Source organism: Trachinotus anak, unplaced genomic scaffold, assembly GCF_046630095.1.
Source record: "Trachinotus anak isolate AG129_WGS33_773 ecotype Australia unplaced genomic scaffold, CSIRO_AGI_Tana_v1 ptg000033l, whole genome shotgun sequence".
Lineage (NCBI taxonomy): Eukaryota > Metazoa > Chordata > Actinopteri > Carangiformes > Carangidae > Trachinotus > Trachinotus anak.
Genome location: NW_027273884.1, coordinates 2,564,409 through 2,582,769, shown reverse-complemented (window position 1 = coordinate 2,582,769; position 18,361 = coordinate 2,564,409). Strand labels below are relative to the sequence as shown.

Here is an 18,361-nt window from a genome sequence, read left to right as displayed (position 1 = left end):
TAAATCCACACGAAATCCACATATTTAGGAAATATTCTTCAAATGTTTTTCCTTTCCTCAGTAACAAGCAGGTTTCAGTTGTTACATTATGCTCCTTCATTTTGTAACCAAGTACGTTTTTCCGGTCTTTCTGTAGTTATCGTTAAAACTTGACGCAGCTCACAACGGAGCTGTCAAGCGTTGATGACGTCGAGGTGTGCGACTAAAGTCATACCTCCAGTTGTTTTTACCCATGCAGTCCTGCTGAAAGGACGAAGCTAAGTTAGTTGTTCAGTTTAAACATTGAAGGGAGGTCAGCTCTAAATGATTATAACTGTCTATAGAGTCAACGACTGATAGTTGTCTTTATCTTCCGGTATTTAGAAACAGCAAAGTTATCTCATGGTTAGTCTCATCTCCAGGTTACCGATTCATATACATAACAGCATTTGTCGGTTTTGTGGTGAGTTGGTTTGGGAAGTACGTGTTTCTACAGTTTTTAGATGGCATGCAGCATAACGTAAAGTTGAGTCAAAATAAATTATATTAAGCTCTAACAATCCCGGAGGTTAAAGTTCAAAACATGGGCTCCAGCTTGATCTCTAAAGTCAGAATATGCCTGAAACCCCTTAAGCCTTTCCTACACCAAGGAAGTTCAGCTTTCCTGACCATAAAGACTCCTCTGTGTAAGTCATCACAGCTGACTCCCACAGCACGCTTTCTGTGCACCAGAGACACTAACCCCAACTCGGATGGCCGACAGACAGTCAGAAAGAACAGTAGACAGACTGATGGACATGGTGGAGCAAACTACAGAACCATCAGACTTAGACATGATGAACTGTGGGAAGACGTAGTGGACGGAGGAGGTAAAAAATCCACTTTAAGGCCAAGGACATCCTTCCCCAAATCTGTGTTTTCTGCTGGGACGGCAAAGAGGACAGCAGAGACGATGAAGAGGAAAACTGCTCTGGCCTCTGAGGAGGAAGGGGACGCTGAGGAAGGGCCTGAAAAGAGGGCAACTAGAGGAGCAGGTAGGACACATTGGAACTGTCTACTCTATTTGGCATCTTTCACTCACCGGAAAGCGTTGTTTTTCTCTTACAGTCAGCTCCTTTTGGTAGAAGATAGACAAAAAATGATTTGTGCTAGAACAAGGCAGCTCAAATAACTACGCATTAATAATTCCACATACTTGACTGTTAAATTAGCTCAACACTCATGACTTTTCTAATACCTTATGATGTCTAAATGAATCCATGAAAGTGTATGAGAATAGCTGTTGGAGTTTTCTGCACTAAAGCATGAATGTTTCACAGGAAGGGTGCAGCCTCCTGACCGACCACTCTCTGTTGCTGAGTGGAGGAAGCTGAAGGAGTCTCTGGGAAATCCACAACGCTTTGACATCAAGATGATCTGTGCACTGTTCACCTCTGGGGCAGAGCTGGGTATCGCCAAGTGAGAGGAGGATGAGTGTGTTTGTGTGTGTGTGATTTTGTGGATGTTCAGATGCCATTGCAGTAATTAAAACCTTTGCAGATCGTTTGTTTAGAAGTAGGCATGTAGTCAGTACCTTTGTGTGGTTTTGTGTGGTGCAACTAAAATGCAATATAAAGGTAAATGAATTGAATATGTCTGTGTTTAAAATCTTTTGCCACAGGTCTCTGCTGACTTTTGTAGCCATGGAAACAGGGACGCTGTCCTATGAGCTGTTGCTACGGTACCTTACACTGTGTGTGAGAGATGGCCACGATGCCGAGGTGTTTGATATCTATGGCATCATGCGGGGCAGTTTCTCCTCTCTGGAAACGGGAGCCTCCACCCTCTTTATCAAGTCCTTCAGCCGCACGGCGAGGTGGAGGGAGGCCCTCAGCCTCCTGCAGGAGGTTAAGAAGGTCAAGAGCTGTTTGCTTGTTCAGCAAGCTTATTAAACTCACACTCATACTTTGTATGTGATCACCTGATTTTACTGTCGTCCCAACAGGTCTTTACCCCATCATCACGCAACTATGGTGATGTCATTGCAGCAGCAGTGTTCCACGGTGACACGACCACTGCCTGGGCTCTTTATGATGAATTAATTGAAGAAGGACTGAGTCCACATGTGGAAACCTGGGACGCTCTGTTTAGGGGAAAGAGTAAGACTAAGGAAGTGGAGGGGCTGGAGGCAAAGGTCATGTCTCAGTCTGAACACCAGGAGAGGCTGCTGGGGATCCTGCTGTACATGAGGGACAACCAGATCTACCCCCACTACAGCCTCGCCAGCAGCATCAAGACCTGGTTTGAGAGGTAGGCCAGAGGGGTTGTTTGGTTCCCATCATGAGAAGGTGTAATTTGGTATAATTTAGAATAATTACAGCAAATTATACCTTTACAAATATACAAACACAACTGATTGGCTGATGACAAGATATTATTTGATCTGTCTCATCAATTATGGAATTAAAAAGTGCTGCTTTCAAAAGCATAACTCTGAGCTTAGAGTGAACACTGTATCATTAAATATATTTTAGATGATACAGTCTATTGTGTAAGACAGCTTCATGATTGTAGACAGCAAACAAGCAAAAATAACTGAGCTTTTAGGTGATACTGCCCTTTACTTTTTTATAATTTTTTTTTCTTTTATACAGAGAAAAAACAATATTGAATTACAAACCAACATTCATGCCAAAAGTATTTTCCCTAGTATGAACTTTACACAATCTTCTTTGTCGTCTCTGTCTTTCTTCTCCTTCCTGTCTTCAGTCTTCCAGGACAGAAATGGACAGGACATTGGACCAGCGCCACCCCAACGTAATTACACCACTTCCTACTTCAACATAAAATCTTAATAATCCATATTTGTGAATAGGAAAATTGGACTGTATGTATGTGTCTACAGTATGATGGTATGTGTCATTTATTTATGTATGTATGTATATGTGTGTGTGTGTGTGTGTGTGTGTGTGTGTGTGTGTGTGTGTGTGTGTGTGTGTTTGTTTGTGTAGTGGTCTGTGCAGATGTTGTGGGTCAGAGTTGGAGTCCATCCAGCTGACTGCTGAGGAGTACCAACAGCTGAAAGACAGAGTGATGACTGACATCATTCAGGGACAAGATGTTTTTAACAAGACCACACCGCAGGTACACGCACACAAACACACACACAAACGCACACACACAAACACACACATACGGGCAGTTTTTCCATCCCTTTTAAACTGTGAATAAGTCTCAAATGATTCAAATCTAAGCTCATACAGAGCATTTAAATATCTTAAATACATCTTTACTTGGATTAAAGATACAGTATGTAAGGTTGTTTCTTTAAATTTAGTGCTATTGTTTGCAGTTTTGAAAATACAAATATGTATTAACAGATTAATAACTATATAGTTGATGACATTAAGTTATATTTATTGATTTGCGTTTGCAGGTTGTCCATTAAATATGATCTACATTCATATAAATGTTTACATTAATACAGGACATGATAATTCATACTAAACAACAATTTGATATTGTTCTAAAATTGTGTTAAAAAAAAAATCCTTTTTCTAAATCTGTTTTTGGGGCAGATCCTCTCAGCAGCGTTGTACAGTAGCTTCTCTATAACGTGTGCCAGATGGCGCCATTGTTTCACTGAGGTTTCCCGAAGCATCTTCTCAGACAGCTGCCGTCACTGTGTAGATGAATGACACGAAAACAGCCTTTAAGGAGACGTTTTAAAGGAAATTAAGTTTAGCCTCAGGCACAGCGAGGCGGCTGTCTGTCCATCCGGTTCGAAGACTGTACTGATTCATTTCTTTGAACCGATATGACTTTGATATTTTGGTAATTAGCCCGAGAGCCAGAGGATGATACGAGCCAGTCATCTCCACCATCCTCAGAGTTTTGGGTTTTGCTGCTGGCATTTACAGACACATTTCTGACGATAAGTAGTTGTAGTTTCCTCTCTTCATGCTTGCTAGCATAACACAGTCATCACTTTTTTGTTTTTACACTTCTATGCTTTAGACTTAAGAGAGGGTGGGTTATGAGGATATTTCTTGCGGGGACACAGTAACTTCCTGTGTTTGACCATGTTTCCCAAAATGAAGTTGAGTGAGGGAATATCCCGTGCCTTGAGTATTGAGTTTATTTAGGTCAGTTGGGTCAGTTATCTACATTATTGGTAATTTAGGTAGTTTACCTAAACTGTATTAGCATCTAATACAGTTTATTAGCATCCAATACGGCCTAATAATTAAGCTTAACCAAACCAAAAGTTAATGTTGGTCAGCTAAACTACAGTATAAATATAACTTATTAATCCCTTGGGGAAATTTAGAAATTATGAAGCTGTATTAGATGCTAATAGAGTGTTTTACATTTTAACACTTCAGGTTTGTGCAGATTAAACACAAAAGATATTAGATTTAGATGATTATAGATAATAGATTATAGATTTAAGATATTAATGAATGAGCTTTAGAGGTGCTGGAAGGTGGGTTGTGTTAGATTTGGACAGAGCCAGGCTCGCAGTTTCCAGTCTTCATAATGAACATACAGATATGAGAGTGGTATCGATCTACTCATCTAACACTCGGCAAGAAAGTGAATAAGGGACTTTCCCGAAATGTCGAACTATTCCTTAAGTGAAAATGACATATTTTGCATGTTTCGAGGTGGGCAGGTGGGACCATTGCTCTTCCAGTCATAGGAGGCAAACGCTCGGCGTATTCATGAGCTCAGGGTTTGAAGTGCCGTCAAAGTGATGGGAGTCACAGCACCTGTTTGATAAACAGCTTTAGCCCACAGACAAGTAGGATTTTGAGTAAACAGTAAACAGGGCGGTGCACACATGCACGCAAACTTAAACACAAACTGACAGCCTGTTTTTTTAAGCCGTGTGCCTCTTTTATTACCAAAAGCATGCTGTCATCACTTTATCTCGCATCTGCATGTGTGCTGTCTGTGTGGAGAGAGAGCCAGGGCACAAGCTTTTCACTGGATTGGAATGTACTGGCTGTATTTTTTATAATGCCACTGACAATAACCTTAAAAAACAAGGTTTTTCACCTGAAATAACTCCAGAAGGAGACTTGGCTACATCACTAATATGTATTCTAATAATAAGTCACATTTAATTTGTGAACACAGAGAAAGTTTGCATGTGTTCCTTTGTGTTTTTCAGTAGGCAGGGGGAGTTTGTTGGTGGAATAGTTAGTTAGATTGAGGGGATTTCCAGCATGCGGAGCACCATGTGAATCTGGATCACAGCTACCTCCCGTCGAGCAGACAGACAGAGGAAGGCAGACAGACACGCAGTTTAACTCGACTTTATTAATTCCCCATTTAAGGCAATTCATTTCAAGGGCAGGCGGAGTGCTTCAGACAACAATGAAGCAACAGATGCATTGAGGGGCAGAGGCTGATGGACAAAGAGACAGAGGGTATCAATTCAAAGTCTCCCTGCCTGTGTGTGGTGATTATTGTGGTTGTCAGAGCTAGCATCCTGCTAGCATGATGCATTTTAAGCTCCGATAGATGTTGAGACGAAGCAGACAGTGATCAAGTCAAACACCTAGAGTAGACCTGCGTTTTGACATGACACTGAGTGACCCCTGTGCAATACAAACTAACTCTATTTAGTATTTATACTTTTAATGAGCTGTATTGCATCACACTGTGCCCCCTCTACAGCTGCCTTTGCCTTTTTGGTGTTCACCCTATTCAAGTTAAATCACCAACCAGCAAGCTGTATGTTTTTCTGTCCACAGGAGCATCATGATCATCATGATCATCATGATCAGGCTGATTGGACACAATTCAGCACAGTTACAAGCTGCAGTTATTAAAACAAGAACAGAAGTTCAGTCTGTTCTGTTTTTTTTAATAATTATAATTCATTGTAATGTAAATGTTGCTCTTCATTACCAATAATCACAGAGGAAATAAAAATAATCAAATTCTTAGCTATAAGGTTAGCCTCTCTCACTGCTGCTGCTGTTACCAGCCATTATCTCAGTTACTTTGTGGTTCGCTTTATCTCTTCCTCGAAATGTAATTTGGATAAAATATTGGCCCAGAAATCTGTAGCCGGCTGTAATTTGAATAACATAAATATGTTATAATAATACACTGATCTGTGATATAATGTGAAGTGGTGTAGTTTACAGTAGGTTCTACATGTATTTGCAGAGTGGATGACTTCTTCAGTAGAGCACTTTGACTACATCCTGCAGTCAGTTACTGTTGGGTTTTTTTTTGCATTCTGATTCTGTACATTATATCAGTTTATAGGTTAGTGTTAATGCTGTTGGGAATATTTTCAGAATACTATCGTGCTTTGTGAACTTTGTGTAAAAATGGTACTGAAAGCATATGTATGCAAGTGCGCGTGTGTGTGTGTGTGTGTGTGTGTGTGTGTGTGTGTGTGTGTGTGTGTGTGTGTGTGTGTGTGTGTGTGTGTGTGTGTTCGTGTGTGTGTGTGTTCACAGCGGCACAATGAGCTGGTTTCACATATCAGCTCTGGAAAGTCCCTGGATAATTATACTGGACTTTCTCTCCATCTGTCTTTTCCTCCTTGTCCTTTTCTCATTCTCTTCATTCTCTCTTAATTTTTCTGATCCATTTTTAACTTTTTTTTCCACAATTTTTTATTGTTTTAGATTTTTCCACCCTTTCTCATTACTCGCCTCCTCTCTACTCTTCCATCTGTCTGTCACCCATCAGTGTTTTTCTCTCACTCCCTTTGCCTCCAACCTGAAACACACACCTCATGCAGCTTATCCAAATACCACACTGTATGTGTGTGTGTGTGTGTGTGTGTGTGTGTGTGTGTGTGTGTGTGTGTGTGTGCGTGCGTGCGCGCGCGCATGTGTGCGCGTGTGTGTTTGATGAATTAACGTAATCGAAAAAGACAGTCTAGCATCAACAGCGCTTGTCAGGTGTTTTATCTAGATCACAGCTCCATCAGAGGAGGAATATTGCAGCCTTTTTTACATTGTGCGTGATAGTTTGCACACAGTCAAGTTTCAAGTCCAGGGGAATTCACAGCAGCCTATTTCCATACTGCTGCTATCTAAAAGTGAAAGCACTAACAATGTTCCTGCACTGGCCTATTCTAGGGTTCAGCACTACTTTCCTGTTATGGTATAAAGCTGTGAAACAGTATGATACGCACTGACCAGAATGAGACCCACAGGTGAGTTAGGATAGAATGGGGTCTGAGACTATTTGCTGCATTTTTAGTTGCTGTGGTAATGCTAACATGAAGCTCAGGAGGACACTGAATCTCTACAGATGTCTTTCCACATTAGACTTTTTATATTGTATCTCACTCCCTTCGGAGGAATGAACATTGGACAGTGCAAATAAAACTAGGAGTCAGCTGGCAGTTTTCACTTTGTCATGTTAGTCTAATCTAAAATAAGTGTAGTTGCACAAGGATTAAATTGTTATTACCAAGGTCCACGTTTATGTTATAAGATAATAAACGCTAACCTAGTACAGTGTACTCTATAGTCATTCATGCTGCCAGCTGGCGCTCTGCCAACCCAGTGCCGAGAAGGAAAGGCCAGGTAGATTTATTACTGGCGGGCCTGTGACCAGGCAGTGAGAAGATCGGCCGACCATCAGATCAGCGAGTTCACAGCTGGAGTTCAGTTATGCTCCGCAACCACAATAAGGAACCAACCCCTGATGTTGTTACTAGAGAATTTCTGTGCCTTTTCAGCACCATATATTGCATCAGACACCCAGGTAATTAGCCTGTCAAATTAACAGCCGTTATAACTGAATGTATGTAGACAGAATGAGATCTGCAGTGGAGTAAATCTCAGATAATGCTCCGCCATACCGGATGGACAAATAAAATACACACATGCTGAGGAAGGAAAACACAAACTATGTGTCTGAGTGGATGGTTGCTATTCAATCTAAAATGAGAAAAATGTAAGAAGGAAATGTGGGAGGAGGTGACATACTTATTTGTGAATTAATGGAGTTTTGCTCCCAGCTGGAAATGACTTCAAAAGTTGTAATATTACACCAACAAGTAGAGCCCATTATTTCCTTTTGCTGCTGCAACAATTCTGGTCCATGTTCTGCACATATCATAAATTAATTTTAGCCAGCATGGCTGTATAGATGGTAATGTCAGTTGGGCTACTGTTGGTCCAGACTGAAATGTCTCAATAACCTTTGGATAAGATATCATGAAATTTGGTGCAGACATCAAAGATCCACAGAGAATAAATTCTGTTATATAATCGTTACATAACTGTGGCGCCACCATGAAATCAAACTCTTAATTTGTCCAGTACTTTGTTTCATGACCAAATACCTGCAAAAACAATGAAATTCCCATCAGCTAAATATAATCTTTCATCCTTTACTCTCTTGGTCAGTGCTCAGCCTTGTTGGATTTTCATTCATCTCTAAGAAGCTTTTATTAACATTCACACACTCTGCTATAAAATACTATGAGCCTCTATGGTATGATAGCAAAAAGCATTAATGTCATGTATAAATTTGTGTTTTTGTTCAGTAAGGCACAATATCCAGGTATAACTTTCCTGTCTTTATCCGTTTCTTTATGTCTATTCCTCCACTGACCTATTTTTTCTCTCCACAGTAGGTCACACTGTCTTTGATTTCATTTCTGTCTGTCTATCTCTTTGTCTATTTATGTGTCTGTTCTAGGAGCTGGAGTGTTTCAAAGCGTTTGTGAAGAGGAAGCCAGCTTTTGATGTGGTTGTAGATGGGCTGAATGTAGCAAATATCACCAAGGACAAAGGAAAGCAGTCTGTGATGGTGAGAATACACACACACACAGATGCACATGCTTGCAAAATGTGCTACAAAAAAGAGATGAAAGCTTTATATTAGATAAGGGCAACCAGTCTAATGTTGTACAGCCAGAACGTTCTCTGTGCACACACACACACACACACACAGAGCTTTACAGTCTAGATTTTAGTGGTTTCTTCCTACATATATGTTTGTCCGACCCAGGGGCTTTTCTGCCGGTTGCATAATGACTAACCCTGCAGTGTGTGTCTGTGTATGAATGATAGATGTGTGTAGGAGGTGTCTTTATAAATGGCCAATACCTGATTTTAACAACACCTAGCCTACTTGTCTGGCTTCCCACATCTGTCTTGTCTGTCAGGATGTGTGTGTATTTACGTGTGCGTGTGAATGTGTGTGTCTGTCTCTGTCCAAGATGTATCACATTTTCACCTTCTCACTTTCTCACAGTTTCTCAGATGTTATATAACTGCAAAACAAAGGAAAGTCCAAACTGACAAACCTATCTACTCATCTAGTCTGTGTGAAAGCCAGATGAATTATTTAAATTAATGCAAAAGTCATCAGAATTTACATCAAGACCGCGAACAGGAACTTTTACTGAAACGTCTGTCTGAATACTCAGCTGTGTATCATACATGAAATCAGCTGCTGAATTTACAATTAACAAGCGTCTTCAGCCACGTTGTAGACGCTGTGAGGCTGTACTGAGGCCCAGCCATGCTTCAAGCTAAATGCTAACATCAGCATACTCGCAGGCAGTTATCAATACACAGTAACATGTGCCAGTGCCTACCATGTTCGCCATCTAAGTTTAGGGTGCTGGCATGTTAACATTTCCCAGTTAGCACTAAACACAGAGTACAGCTGAGGCATTAGTTTTGCAGATGTTTAGTCATCAAGCAAAGTATTTAGATGTCATGATGGTGCTATATGACAGTTTGTACTAAGCCTGGGCTGATATTTGATAATACTGAATATTATGATATTTCCTGCCATATGCAACATTTTTCATAATAATTTTTTTTCCCACTCTGCCCTGCTGCCAGGTCCATCCCTCATTTCACTGCTTTGCTTACTGTACATTGTAACTGCTGCTGTTTAGTGGCAGCATCACTTTCCTGAAACATAATGGTATATTGTATATCACAATATTTGGGCTGGACTGTATCGAGATATTAAATTTTAGATATTGCCCAAGCCTAGTCTGTGCCAAATGTAATAGCTATCCATTCAATGGTTGAGACATTTCACTTCAAACCACAAATGTGAACTTTATTGTGGCTTAATAGGAAAAGCCAGGGGATCACCAAAGTCATTAGGTTTCATCCTCTGGGAACTGACAAAGTGCTGCACTGATCCACATTTCCACCATTGGAAGCATGCTGCTGGCATGGTTTAACAACAACAACACAACATATGAGCCATTTATGAGCCAATAATATACATTTATGACATTTAAAGGCTGGGGCCAGGGTCCACAGACTCATTACAGCCACTCTAAGCATTTAAGATTTCATAGTACTTGTGTTCTACTAAATTGTTGGTTATGTGCTGTAAAAGTGAACAGCAGTCATTTTTGCTATGGCAATAAGGGGGTGTATAGCAGTACTTCATAGCATCATAGCATTATCTAGTATATTAGACAGAGTTACAGTAAGTTCATGTCAGCTCATGTCATATTGATCCGTTTCCAAGAAAAACCAACAGTTGCTCTTCCTGTCCTAAAAAGACATCCAAAAATTATTCTAATTGACTTGCTTATCCACTTTTTGCATGCAATGGCCCGTTTTATGATTTCCCGCTCCCATGCTCACACACCCATTCTAACAGCCAGTGTTTGAGTGCCAGATGCAAACAATGTTAAAACCTGTCTGAAAACCTGCAGTGCTCATGTAAGAGCTACTGCTTGCATCCCAAGGTGTGGCCGGCAGCTAACTGGAGCTGGCAGACATTTGACAGACGTTTGTGTTATAAGATTTTTATATTCTATTTTTCAATATGAATATAAATAAAAGAATTGAGGTATGCATGTGTTTCAGTTGCTGGCAGTGGTGTCAGAGCTGGAGCGTCAGGGCCTGACTGTTCTGGTGTTGGGAAGGAAACACATGCTGAAGCCCTCCAGATCCTGGGAGAGACACAACATGAAGCTTATTCAAGAAAAAGCCCATTGCTTCTTCACTGACAACATGTGAGCACCTGATAATAAAGAATGATAGCATGGAATATGCTTTACAGAAAACACATTGAACACATTTACACAGCAGGGAGTGGTGTGTATGGAGTTTAAAAAAGAAACAACAACACAGCAGCAATACTAAAAAAGAGGACATCACAATTTATTGATTCAGTCATGCAACTGCAGTTTGCTCATTGTGCATTCACTGAAAACTGATCTAAAATCAAAAGGGTTTTGTGCTGCGGCTGCAAAAGATGCAACACGTGGGTGGCTGACTGATAAAATAAACCAGAATGGAGAACATGAATTCACATGTAGCATTCAGCACATTGTTGTTAACAGTCTTTTTGTTCTTAAGAGGCATCATTTCACATCAGTTTACCTCCTTTACACCGTCCTGTCTGCGTCTGTCAGTTCAGAGGATGACCCCTTCCTGCTATACGCCACTTTGCATTCTGGGAATCACTGCCGGTTTGTGAGTAGGGACCTGATGAGGGACCACAAGGCCTGCCTGCCAGACAGAGCCACCAGACGACTCTTCTTCAAATGGCAGAGAGGCCACCAGCTGGTGGTGGATGGACACGTGGCAGCCGGCAACAGGGTCCGATTTCAGGTGAGGAAGAGAAGGAATAGGTGATGGTAGATAAGTAGGCATGAGGGAAGAAGCATACCAATTAACTTTATGTGTGTGTGTGTGTGTGTGTGTGTGTGTGTGTGTGTGTGTGTGTGTGTGTGTGTGTGTGTGTGTGTGTGTGTGTGTAGAGTATTCTCAGCTATGACACCATTGTCCAGACTTCAGGAGACTCGTATCACATCCCCTACGATGACACAGAGGACAGGAGCACCTATGAAGTACCACAACGATGGCTTTGCCTCACTCAAAAGCACTGAACACGCACACAACGAATTCACCGCACAGCATTGTGGTGTTCTGCCATTTCTGTTAATCAGTGGACTAGTGAATAAACATTTACCTCAGTTGAAGTGCTTGTCATTTTTGATTTAACTTTCAACCACAAGAAATTTAAATTTGTTTTGATTTTTATTAATAAATGTTACTTAAAAAAATGTGGCATCACATTGTAACAAAGCAGTGGAGCAGGGAACTGTCAGAAGAGACATTTTTTTAAATATAAATTTTTTTTATTCTTTAAAAATATATATTTTTCACAACAATCTTTATTACAAAATTAAACAGGCATAAGTCACATTACACATTACATGACATTACAAAACAGGAAAAGCAGTAGTAAAATAAGAACATTAAAGTCAGAAAAAAATAATATTATAAAATTAATTAAAATAAAATAAAGAAATATAAATAAAGTTAAAGGGACAAAGCAAGTGGTCCGTTAAAAGAGGCCCGTAAAAACTACAAAGCTGGGAAGTTGACCCGGATGTAGAAACCTTCAGTCGGACGGATCACATCCAGAGCAGATGTTTGCCATGTTTTGCTTCTGTTGCCTCTCAGTTTAGTTTCACATTCAGTCTACACCAGTTTACCTCAGTTATTTGAAGCCGTCATGTCTCGGGGGTCAAGTGCAGGGTTTGACCGTCACATCACCATCTTCTCTCCGGAGGGAAGACTCTACCAAGTCGGTCAGTAATGAAAGAAATGAACCACACTCAACTTGCTCTGTCATCACTGCTGGCTAACAGGCTAACATTAGCTAGCAACTTCTAGCTTACTCATTCATAGTTCATTGTTGTATGGACAGATAACTATTTCAGTAAATCGTGGTATGGTCAAAATAACTGCAGTTTACATATTATTAACTTAAAGTGAATACAATTAAGTAGATTTTCTAACTAACCAGGTTCATTTTATTGCAGTTTGTTAGCTAACAGATCTCCCAGCTAGCTAAATGTAGCTTCTGCCACAAGTTAGCTATTGTTTACATTTATATTTTCATTGACTATAAGGTTAAATTCTTATTTTGCTAACTCATATAGCTACCAGTTACGTAGCACACTACCAACCTGTTCACACATTTTTTATTAGTCTCTTGTTATTATTCTCTTGAGCGACTCATTATAACTGAGCTGTATTATATATTAGCCCCAGACCTGGGATAAATCTTGTCAAAAGAAGACCCGTGAAAGAGAAATACCACTGTGTTAAAAATGTATACATTGTGTTAAATTTAAAGAGATGTCTATATACATTTATATGCAAAACAACTAACGACCTAAGCCTGGTCTTGATAAAGCTTTGCCCACAATGGTGAAGAGTTTGAAGTGCACAGTTGTAGCTAATCATGAGCAGTCTGTTGTTGTTGTTGTTGTTAACTTTCTATCTGTCTTCAGAGTATGCCTTCAAAGCCATCAACCAGGGAGGACTGACCTCTGTAGCAGTCAGAGGGAAGGACTGCGTTGTGATCGTCACACAGAGGAAAGTCCCTGTGAGTATACACAGACACATTATAAACAATAGCTTGTGTTTCTTAAAATGTGTGATCAGATTCTCCAGCTGTCACTGTGGTTCTTATATCACTGGTCATCACTGATCTATTAACAATGTCCATATCTTGTGTCTTTCTTAGGACAAGTTGTTGGACGCCATGACGGTCACACACTTGTTCAGGATCACAGACAACATTGGCTGTGTTATGACCGGCATGACTGGTAAGTTGCGCCTCGTTCCAACACTACTTAAAACACTGAGCCATTTAATGTTTAGAAGTATTAAAAAGTTTTGTCACATATAATTAAAATTTAAAAAAAAATCTTACGTACCACTTGTAGCTGTATTTTCATGGAACCAGTGTTCTTATTTGGAGCTGGAAATGCAACTACTGGATCAAAAAAAATGTTACAGCAGTACATAACAAGTTCGACAATATTAAATAATATGTTAGCTCTGTATTAAGTGGAAGGCCATAGTTCATTATTATATCTGCATTGTACAATTAGCAGAATTATAAAGTATAACAAAGCCTGTAGCTCATATCTCAGGAGCAGCCCAGAGTGAACATGTTTTTAGCAGTAATTTAAAGTCATTTAATTGTCAGACTGCCTTTTCTGACAACCATGCTGAATTACTCATTTCTGATACTCCTGTCATCTTACAGATCCATTTGCACATAGAAGTTTATCATATTCTTTCTCTGTGGAAAAAAACTGAAGCAACCTGAATGTGATTTGTTTATTTATGTATTTGTCTGAAATGCTCTTTCTGTCTCTTCCTCTCCCACAGCTGACAGCAGATCTCAGGTGCAGAGGGCCCGGTATGAAGCAGCTAACTGGATGTATAAGTATGGCTACGAGATCCCTGTGGACATGTTGTGTAAACGCATGGCTGACATCTGCCAAGTCTACACACAGAATGCTGAGATGAGGCCGCTAGGATGCTGTGAGTATGGTCACTGTGTGTTTGTGTATACCAGAAACGTGTCCTTAATGATTGTTGATATTAAACTGGTATGTTAATAAATATTCAAAATCATTGTCATCCCCTTTCCAAGTAATATGAGTTCCTCCATGAGCAGGGCTGGTGAATGCTTTTATTTGAGCATCACTGAGTGGCACATTAAGACCTACACTAAAAGCTGTTTTTGTAAGAGAATAACGAGTATGAAAAGGTTAAGTCTCCTATTATTGTATAAATGGTGTTTCAGCTTCATCACAGAAAGTCAGCACACAATATCTGCTATCAGCAGCTTCAGTTTACATGGTGTATCTTTAACAGTGGATGTTGATCAAGCCCATATCAGTTTTCATACAACAATGTTTCCACTTTTTTTTTCCCTGTTTAGAGCATAAACCAGGTGTTTAATAAATTACTTTGCCTCTGTGCTTTTGTTCCTACTGTCATGTTTTTATTTCCCTCTGCCTTGCATCCTTCCTGCAGGTATGATAGTGGTCGGAGTGGATGAAGAGTTGGGTCCACAGCTGTATAAATGTGATCCAGCCGGCTACTACTGTGGTTTTAAGGCCACAGCAGCTGGTGTCAAACAGACGGAGGCCACCAGCTACCTGGAGAAGAAAGTCAAGAAGAAGCTGGATTGGACCTATGAGCAAACTATCGAGGTATGAGACACACAAACAAGTGTGTATATATTGTGTATACACAAAGACATTTCCAAAGTTTCCCCATTTCATCATAAAAACCTAGTGTAGTCATATTTATAATGCCACGTTGGATTTTTATCCTACAACAACTCTATCGACATGGACTGTGGGATGGCGATCAATTAGATTGTGATACATTCAAGGGTTTTCACTGGTTACAGAATTTCCAGAATGTCAGTGAATTTTGCTTGATATTTTCTAGACAGGGAAGGTCGGGGGGCCGTGGCCATTTTTTCTTTAACATCAGGAAATGTCTGGGAATTTTACAGCTGTGTTACTTCACTACAACTGTGTGGTTTTCTGGTCAACTCAAAGGGAACCAAACTGCTGCAACAATAACTCAAAGGGAACCAAACTGCTGCATTGATATTGTGGTAATGGATTTAGTTAAACAAAGTGAAAATATCAGTGAGAGTCCTGATATTAATACAACATAACAACAAGATTTGATTTGTTAAAGAAAAGAGGTGACATTTGTCTAATTTCATCACCCTTTTCTAGCGGCCCTCTATTCCATGATTTAATGTTTATTGGTAGACGAGCACAACAGGTGGGCAAACATTTGTGCTTTGATAAGATTTATTTTTCTAAAGGGTAGATCATCTGTTTAAATGTCAACAGATGTTGATGTTGAAACCCTTTAGTTCTCTTAAATCATTCTTGGAAAACACTGAACATGGTATTTGCAGTCAAATGTTTACAGCCGTGCTCACACACACAGTTATGTGCTGCTCACTGGTACATGTGTAGGTCTCTGACTCCATTAACATTTACAGGCATCCCTTACACATTTATACATCATATTCCATTTTACTAGATTATTTGACACAGTGAGCTCCTTAATGCTTCTAAATGCAACTTTCTCTCAGATGTAATGTTTTTTTTCCCTCTCCCTTCTTCCCACTTTCATGCTTCTCTCCACCTCTCCTCCCACTATCCTCTCAAAACAGACGGCTATCTCATGTCTGTCAACCGTACTGTCCATTGACTTCAAGCCCTCTGAGCTGGAGGTGGGAGTCATCACTACACAGGAACCGAAATTCAAGTGAGTATCTTTGTGAGACGGGGGACTGAAAAAAATGTTCAAAAGCCATGAGTGAGAAATGTGATCCTGGCCTCAGGTAGAAGACTGGTTTCACTGGCCAGAGGCTGCTTTATAGGTATTACAGAGAAAATGTAAAGTGGGGTGTTCCTGAAAAAATGTCACCAACTCGATAAAAAGCAAAGTAGTGTTTGTTGTCTTTGAAGTCTTTTATGATTGTGCTGAAACTGAAAAGAAATTTTAGAAAAACTGGTACTGACCAGAATGAGATTGAGAATAGATCAGATTGAGAAAAATAGAGCGTGTTTCAATGGAAATTCCCTACATCTAAAACCAGGGATAAGATCAAAGTAAGGGCTTACATGGTCGAGTGCCTTTTCACAACATCTGCGTGTGTGCACGGCCCACAAGATCTGGCAGAACGAAAAATATGACCGTTAACTTGTGTGTTTGTGTTCCAGGATTCTGTCAGAGTCTGAGATTGATGCTCACCTGGTGGCTTTGTCTGAGAGAGAGTGAGGAAAATTGGCAGCCATTTTGCAGCCGTCGTCATTACAAGGATGATGAATGGTGAAATCAGAAAAGCCCCACCTCCCTCGCACAAAGGTCTCGTCTAGAAGGAAGATAAAGGAGGAGCTGTTATCATCTTGTTCATAAGAGGTGCACAGCACAGTGAGGTTGAGACAAAACAATACAGGACAATACATGATCATTTTATACCAGGTGTGTAGAATATTTCACCCAGCTGCACTGTCTGTGTTCCTGTCATGACACCTGCCCCTCCTCCATCCTCCCTGGGCACAGCCAGGACCTGACTGGACACAATATCATCCACATAACGACCCCTCCTGCATTTTCCTTCTGGTCACACTGAGACATCGTCGATGCAGCCGGCTGCCAAATGTTACAGAGCCTGGAAAGATGCTGGACATTCACATCCGTCCGCCAGATATATCAGCCTGACACGCTCCTTGGTCACGATGTTCACTGACAGTCGTTAACCACAGCGCCCTCTCTGAATGCAGCTCAGCTCAAATGTCTTCGGTTGTCGGGTGTGATGGGGCAGATTGGAAGACGGAGGTGTGGTAACACTACAGCAACGGCACAATACCTCTTTTAAGTATGAACTCAGTGGTCCAGTAGCATCTTGAGTCACTGTATTTAAAACAGTGCTTCCTCCATCTTTACTCAGGGCTGCCACAACTTGGACTTTTTGAATCTGTCTCATTTTATTCATCTGCGTCACAGTCTCTCCTCTCTACCTGTCTCTAGCTCCGGGACGATGTTAATGCTCTGATGTACTTTGTGATAACCCAGGGAACATTATCCCATCGTGACAGTCTTCATCAGTCACGGCCCTGTTTAGGTCTACTCAGGTCAATGTCAGTGGGAATTCGCGAAGTATGTCTCTCTCCCTTGTGACTTCATCCCCCTCCCCTCTGCTGCCATTGCTGTACAATACCGCACTTCTATTAAACACAATGTTTTTATTGAACACTGGAGTTTGGCCGTTTCCTTTTTGCATATTTAACGTTGTGCTGTTGTATCATCACATTCATCTGACGGCATTCAGTCCAGACTTGTAGAACTGCTGCTGTGACTCAGGCGTTATTCAGACATGACATCAACACATTTCATTAGGTATGCTTCAACAATCTATTGCAATCCAATATATCATCTACCTTTACAAAGTTTATAATGTTCTGGTTTTGTTGACATTGAGGGGAATCTGAAAATTCAATAAAATATTTATTACTGAGGCCACAGTCAGAGATGATCTTGTACTGGACAACATTATATTGGTAAGTTTTTCTGAGGGTTTGTCCTCCCCATTTACATCCATGAGGGGGGCAGAGTGTTAGAAACCCATCTATATATGATGCCGTCCAGTACAGCGCTACCACTAACTATGATCTCAATACTAAAACATGTTATGAATGTTCAAAACTTGAACATACTAAGCAGCATGAAACTTCACAGCAGGACATTTGTCTTAGACTGCGCGGGTTTACCTTATTAAGTGACTGTATATCTGTCATGTTAATGGTTCCTGTGGTGTGAACATTGTTTTTACTTTCAGCCCTGCCAGGGAAGTGGATCTCCAGAAAGTCATAATTATTCTACTTTGTTTACAACATGTAGGACGAGCTGGTTATTCTGAAAACTGATGACACCAGTGCTGGAGTATCAATCAAATGGTGAAATACCTCTTCAGTTAGACTGCTGGCATCATACTGGGATTTATGATCGATTTTAAATGTGCAACTGTGATTCTTCAACCCCCACACTAACAGGTCTGCAGCAGATATTTTCAT

At 40.5% G+C, this 18,361-nt stretch overlaps 2 protein-coding genes across 4 annotated transcripts; both read left to right on the top strand.

Moving 5' to 3' along the window:
* Positions 1-191: 191 nt before the first annotated feature.
* On the top strand, positions 192-11,917 carry prorp (protein only RNase P catalytic subunit). Of its 2 annotated transcripts, XM_071471461.1 has the most exons (10): positions 192-1,013; positions 1,299-1,437; positions 1,640-1,874; positions 1,964-2,268; positions 2,728-2,775; positions 2,970-3,102; positions 8,647-8,757; positions 10,797-10,945; positions 11,348-11,546; positions 11,696-11,917. In XM_071471461.1, exons 1-10 carry the CDS (start codon positions 563-565, stop codon positions 11,822-11,824), a joined length of 1,899 nt encoding a protein of 632 aa, XP_071327562.1. In that variant the 5' UTR covers positions 192-562; the 3' UTR covers positions 11,825-11,917. The 2 variants fall into 2 exon arrangements, with proteins under 2 accessions (XP_071327562.1, XP_071327563.1); XM_071471462.1 differs by lacking the exon at positions 192-1,013 and having other exon boundaries at positions 1,315-1,452.
* A 425-nt stretch (positions 11,918-12,342) lies between these two features.
* psma6a (proteasome 20S subunit alpha 6a) lies at positions 12,343-17,541 on the top strand. 2 transcript variants are annotated; one of them, XR_011686958.1, is made up of 8 exons: positions 12,343-12,532; positions 13,241-13,335; positions 13,477-13,558; positions 14,130-14,285; positions 14,784-14,962; positions 15,955-16,049; positions 16,508-16,706; positions 16,851-17,541. XR_011686958.1 is itself a non-coding variant. In XM_071471466.1 (7 exons), the coding sequence occupies exons 1-7, from the start codon at positions 12,457-12,459 to the stop codon at positions 16,563-16,565; spliced, it is 741 nt and encodes a 246-aa protein (XP_071327567.1). In that variant the 5' UTR covers positions 12,343-12,456; the 3' UTR covers positions 16,566-17,541. The 2 variants fall into 2 exon arrangements, 1 of the variants encoding a protein (XP_071327567.1); XM_071471466.1 differs by having other exon boundaries at positions 16,508-17,541.
* Positions 17,542-18,361: the final 820 nt, after the last annotated feature.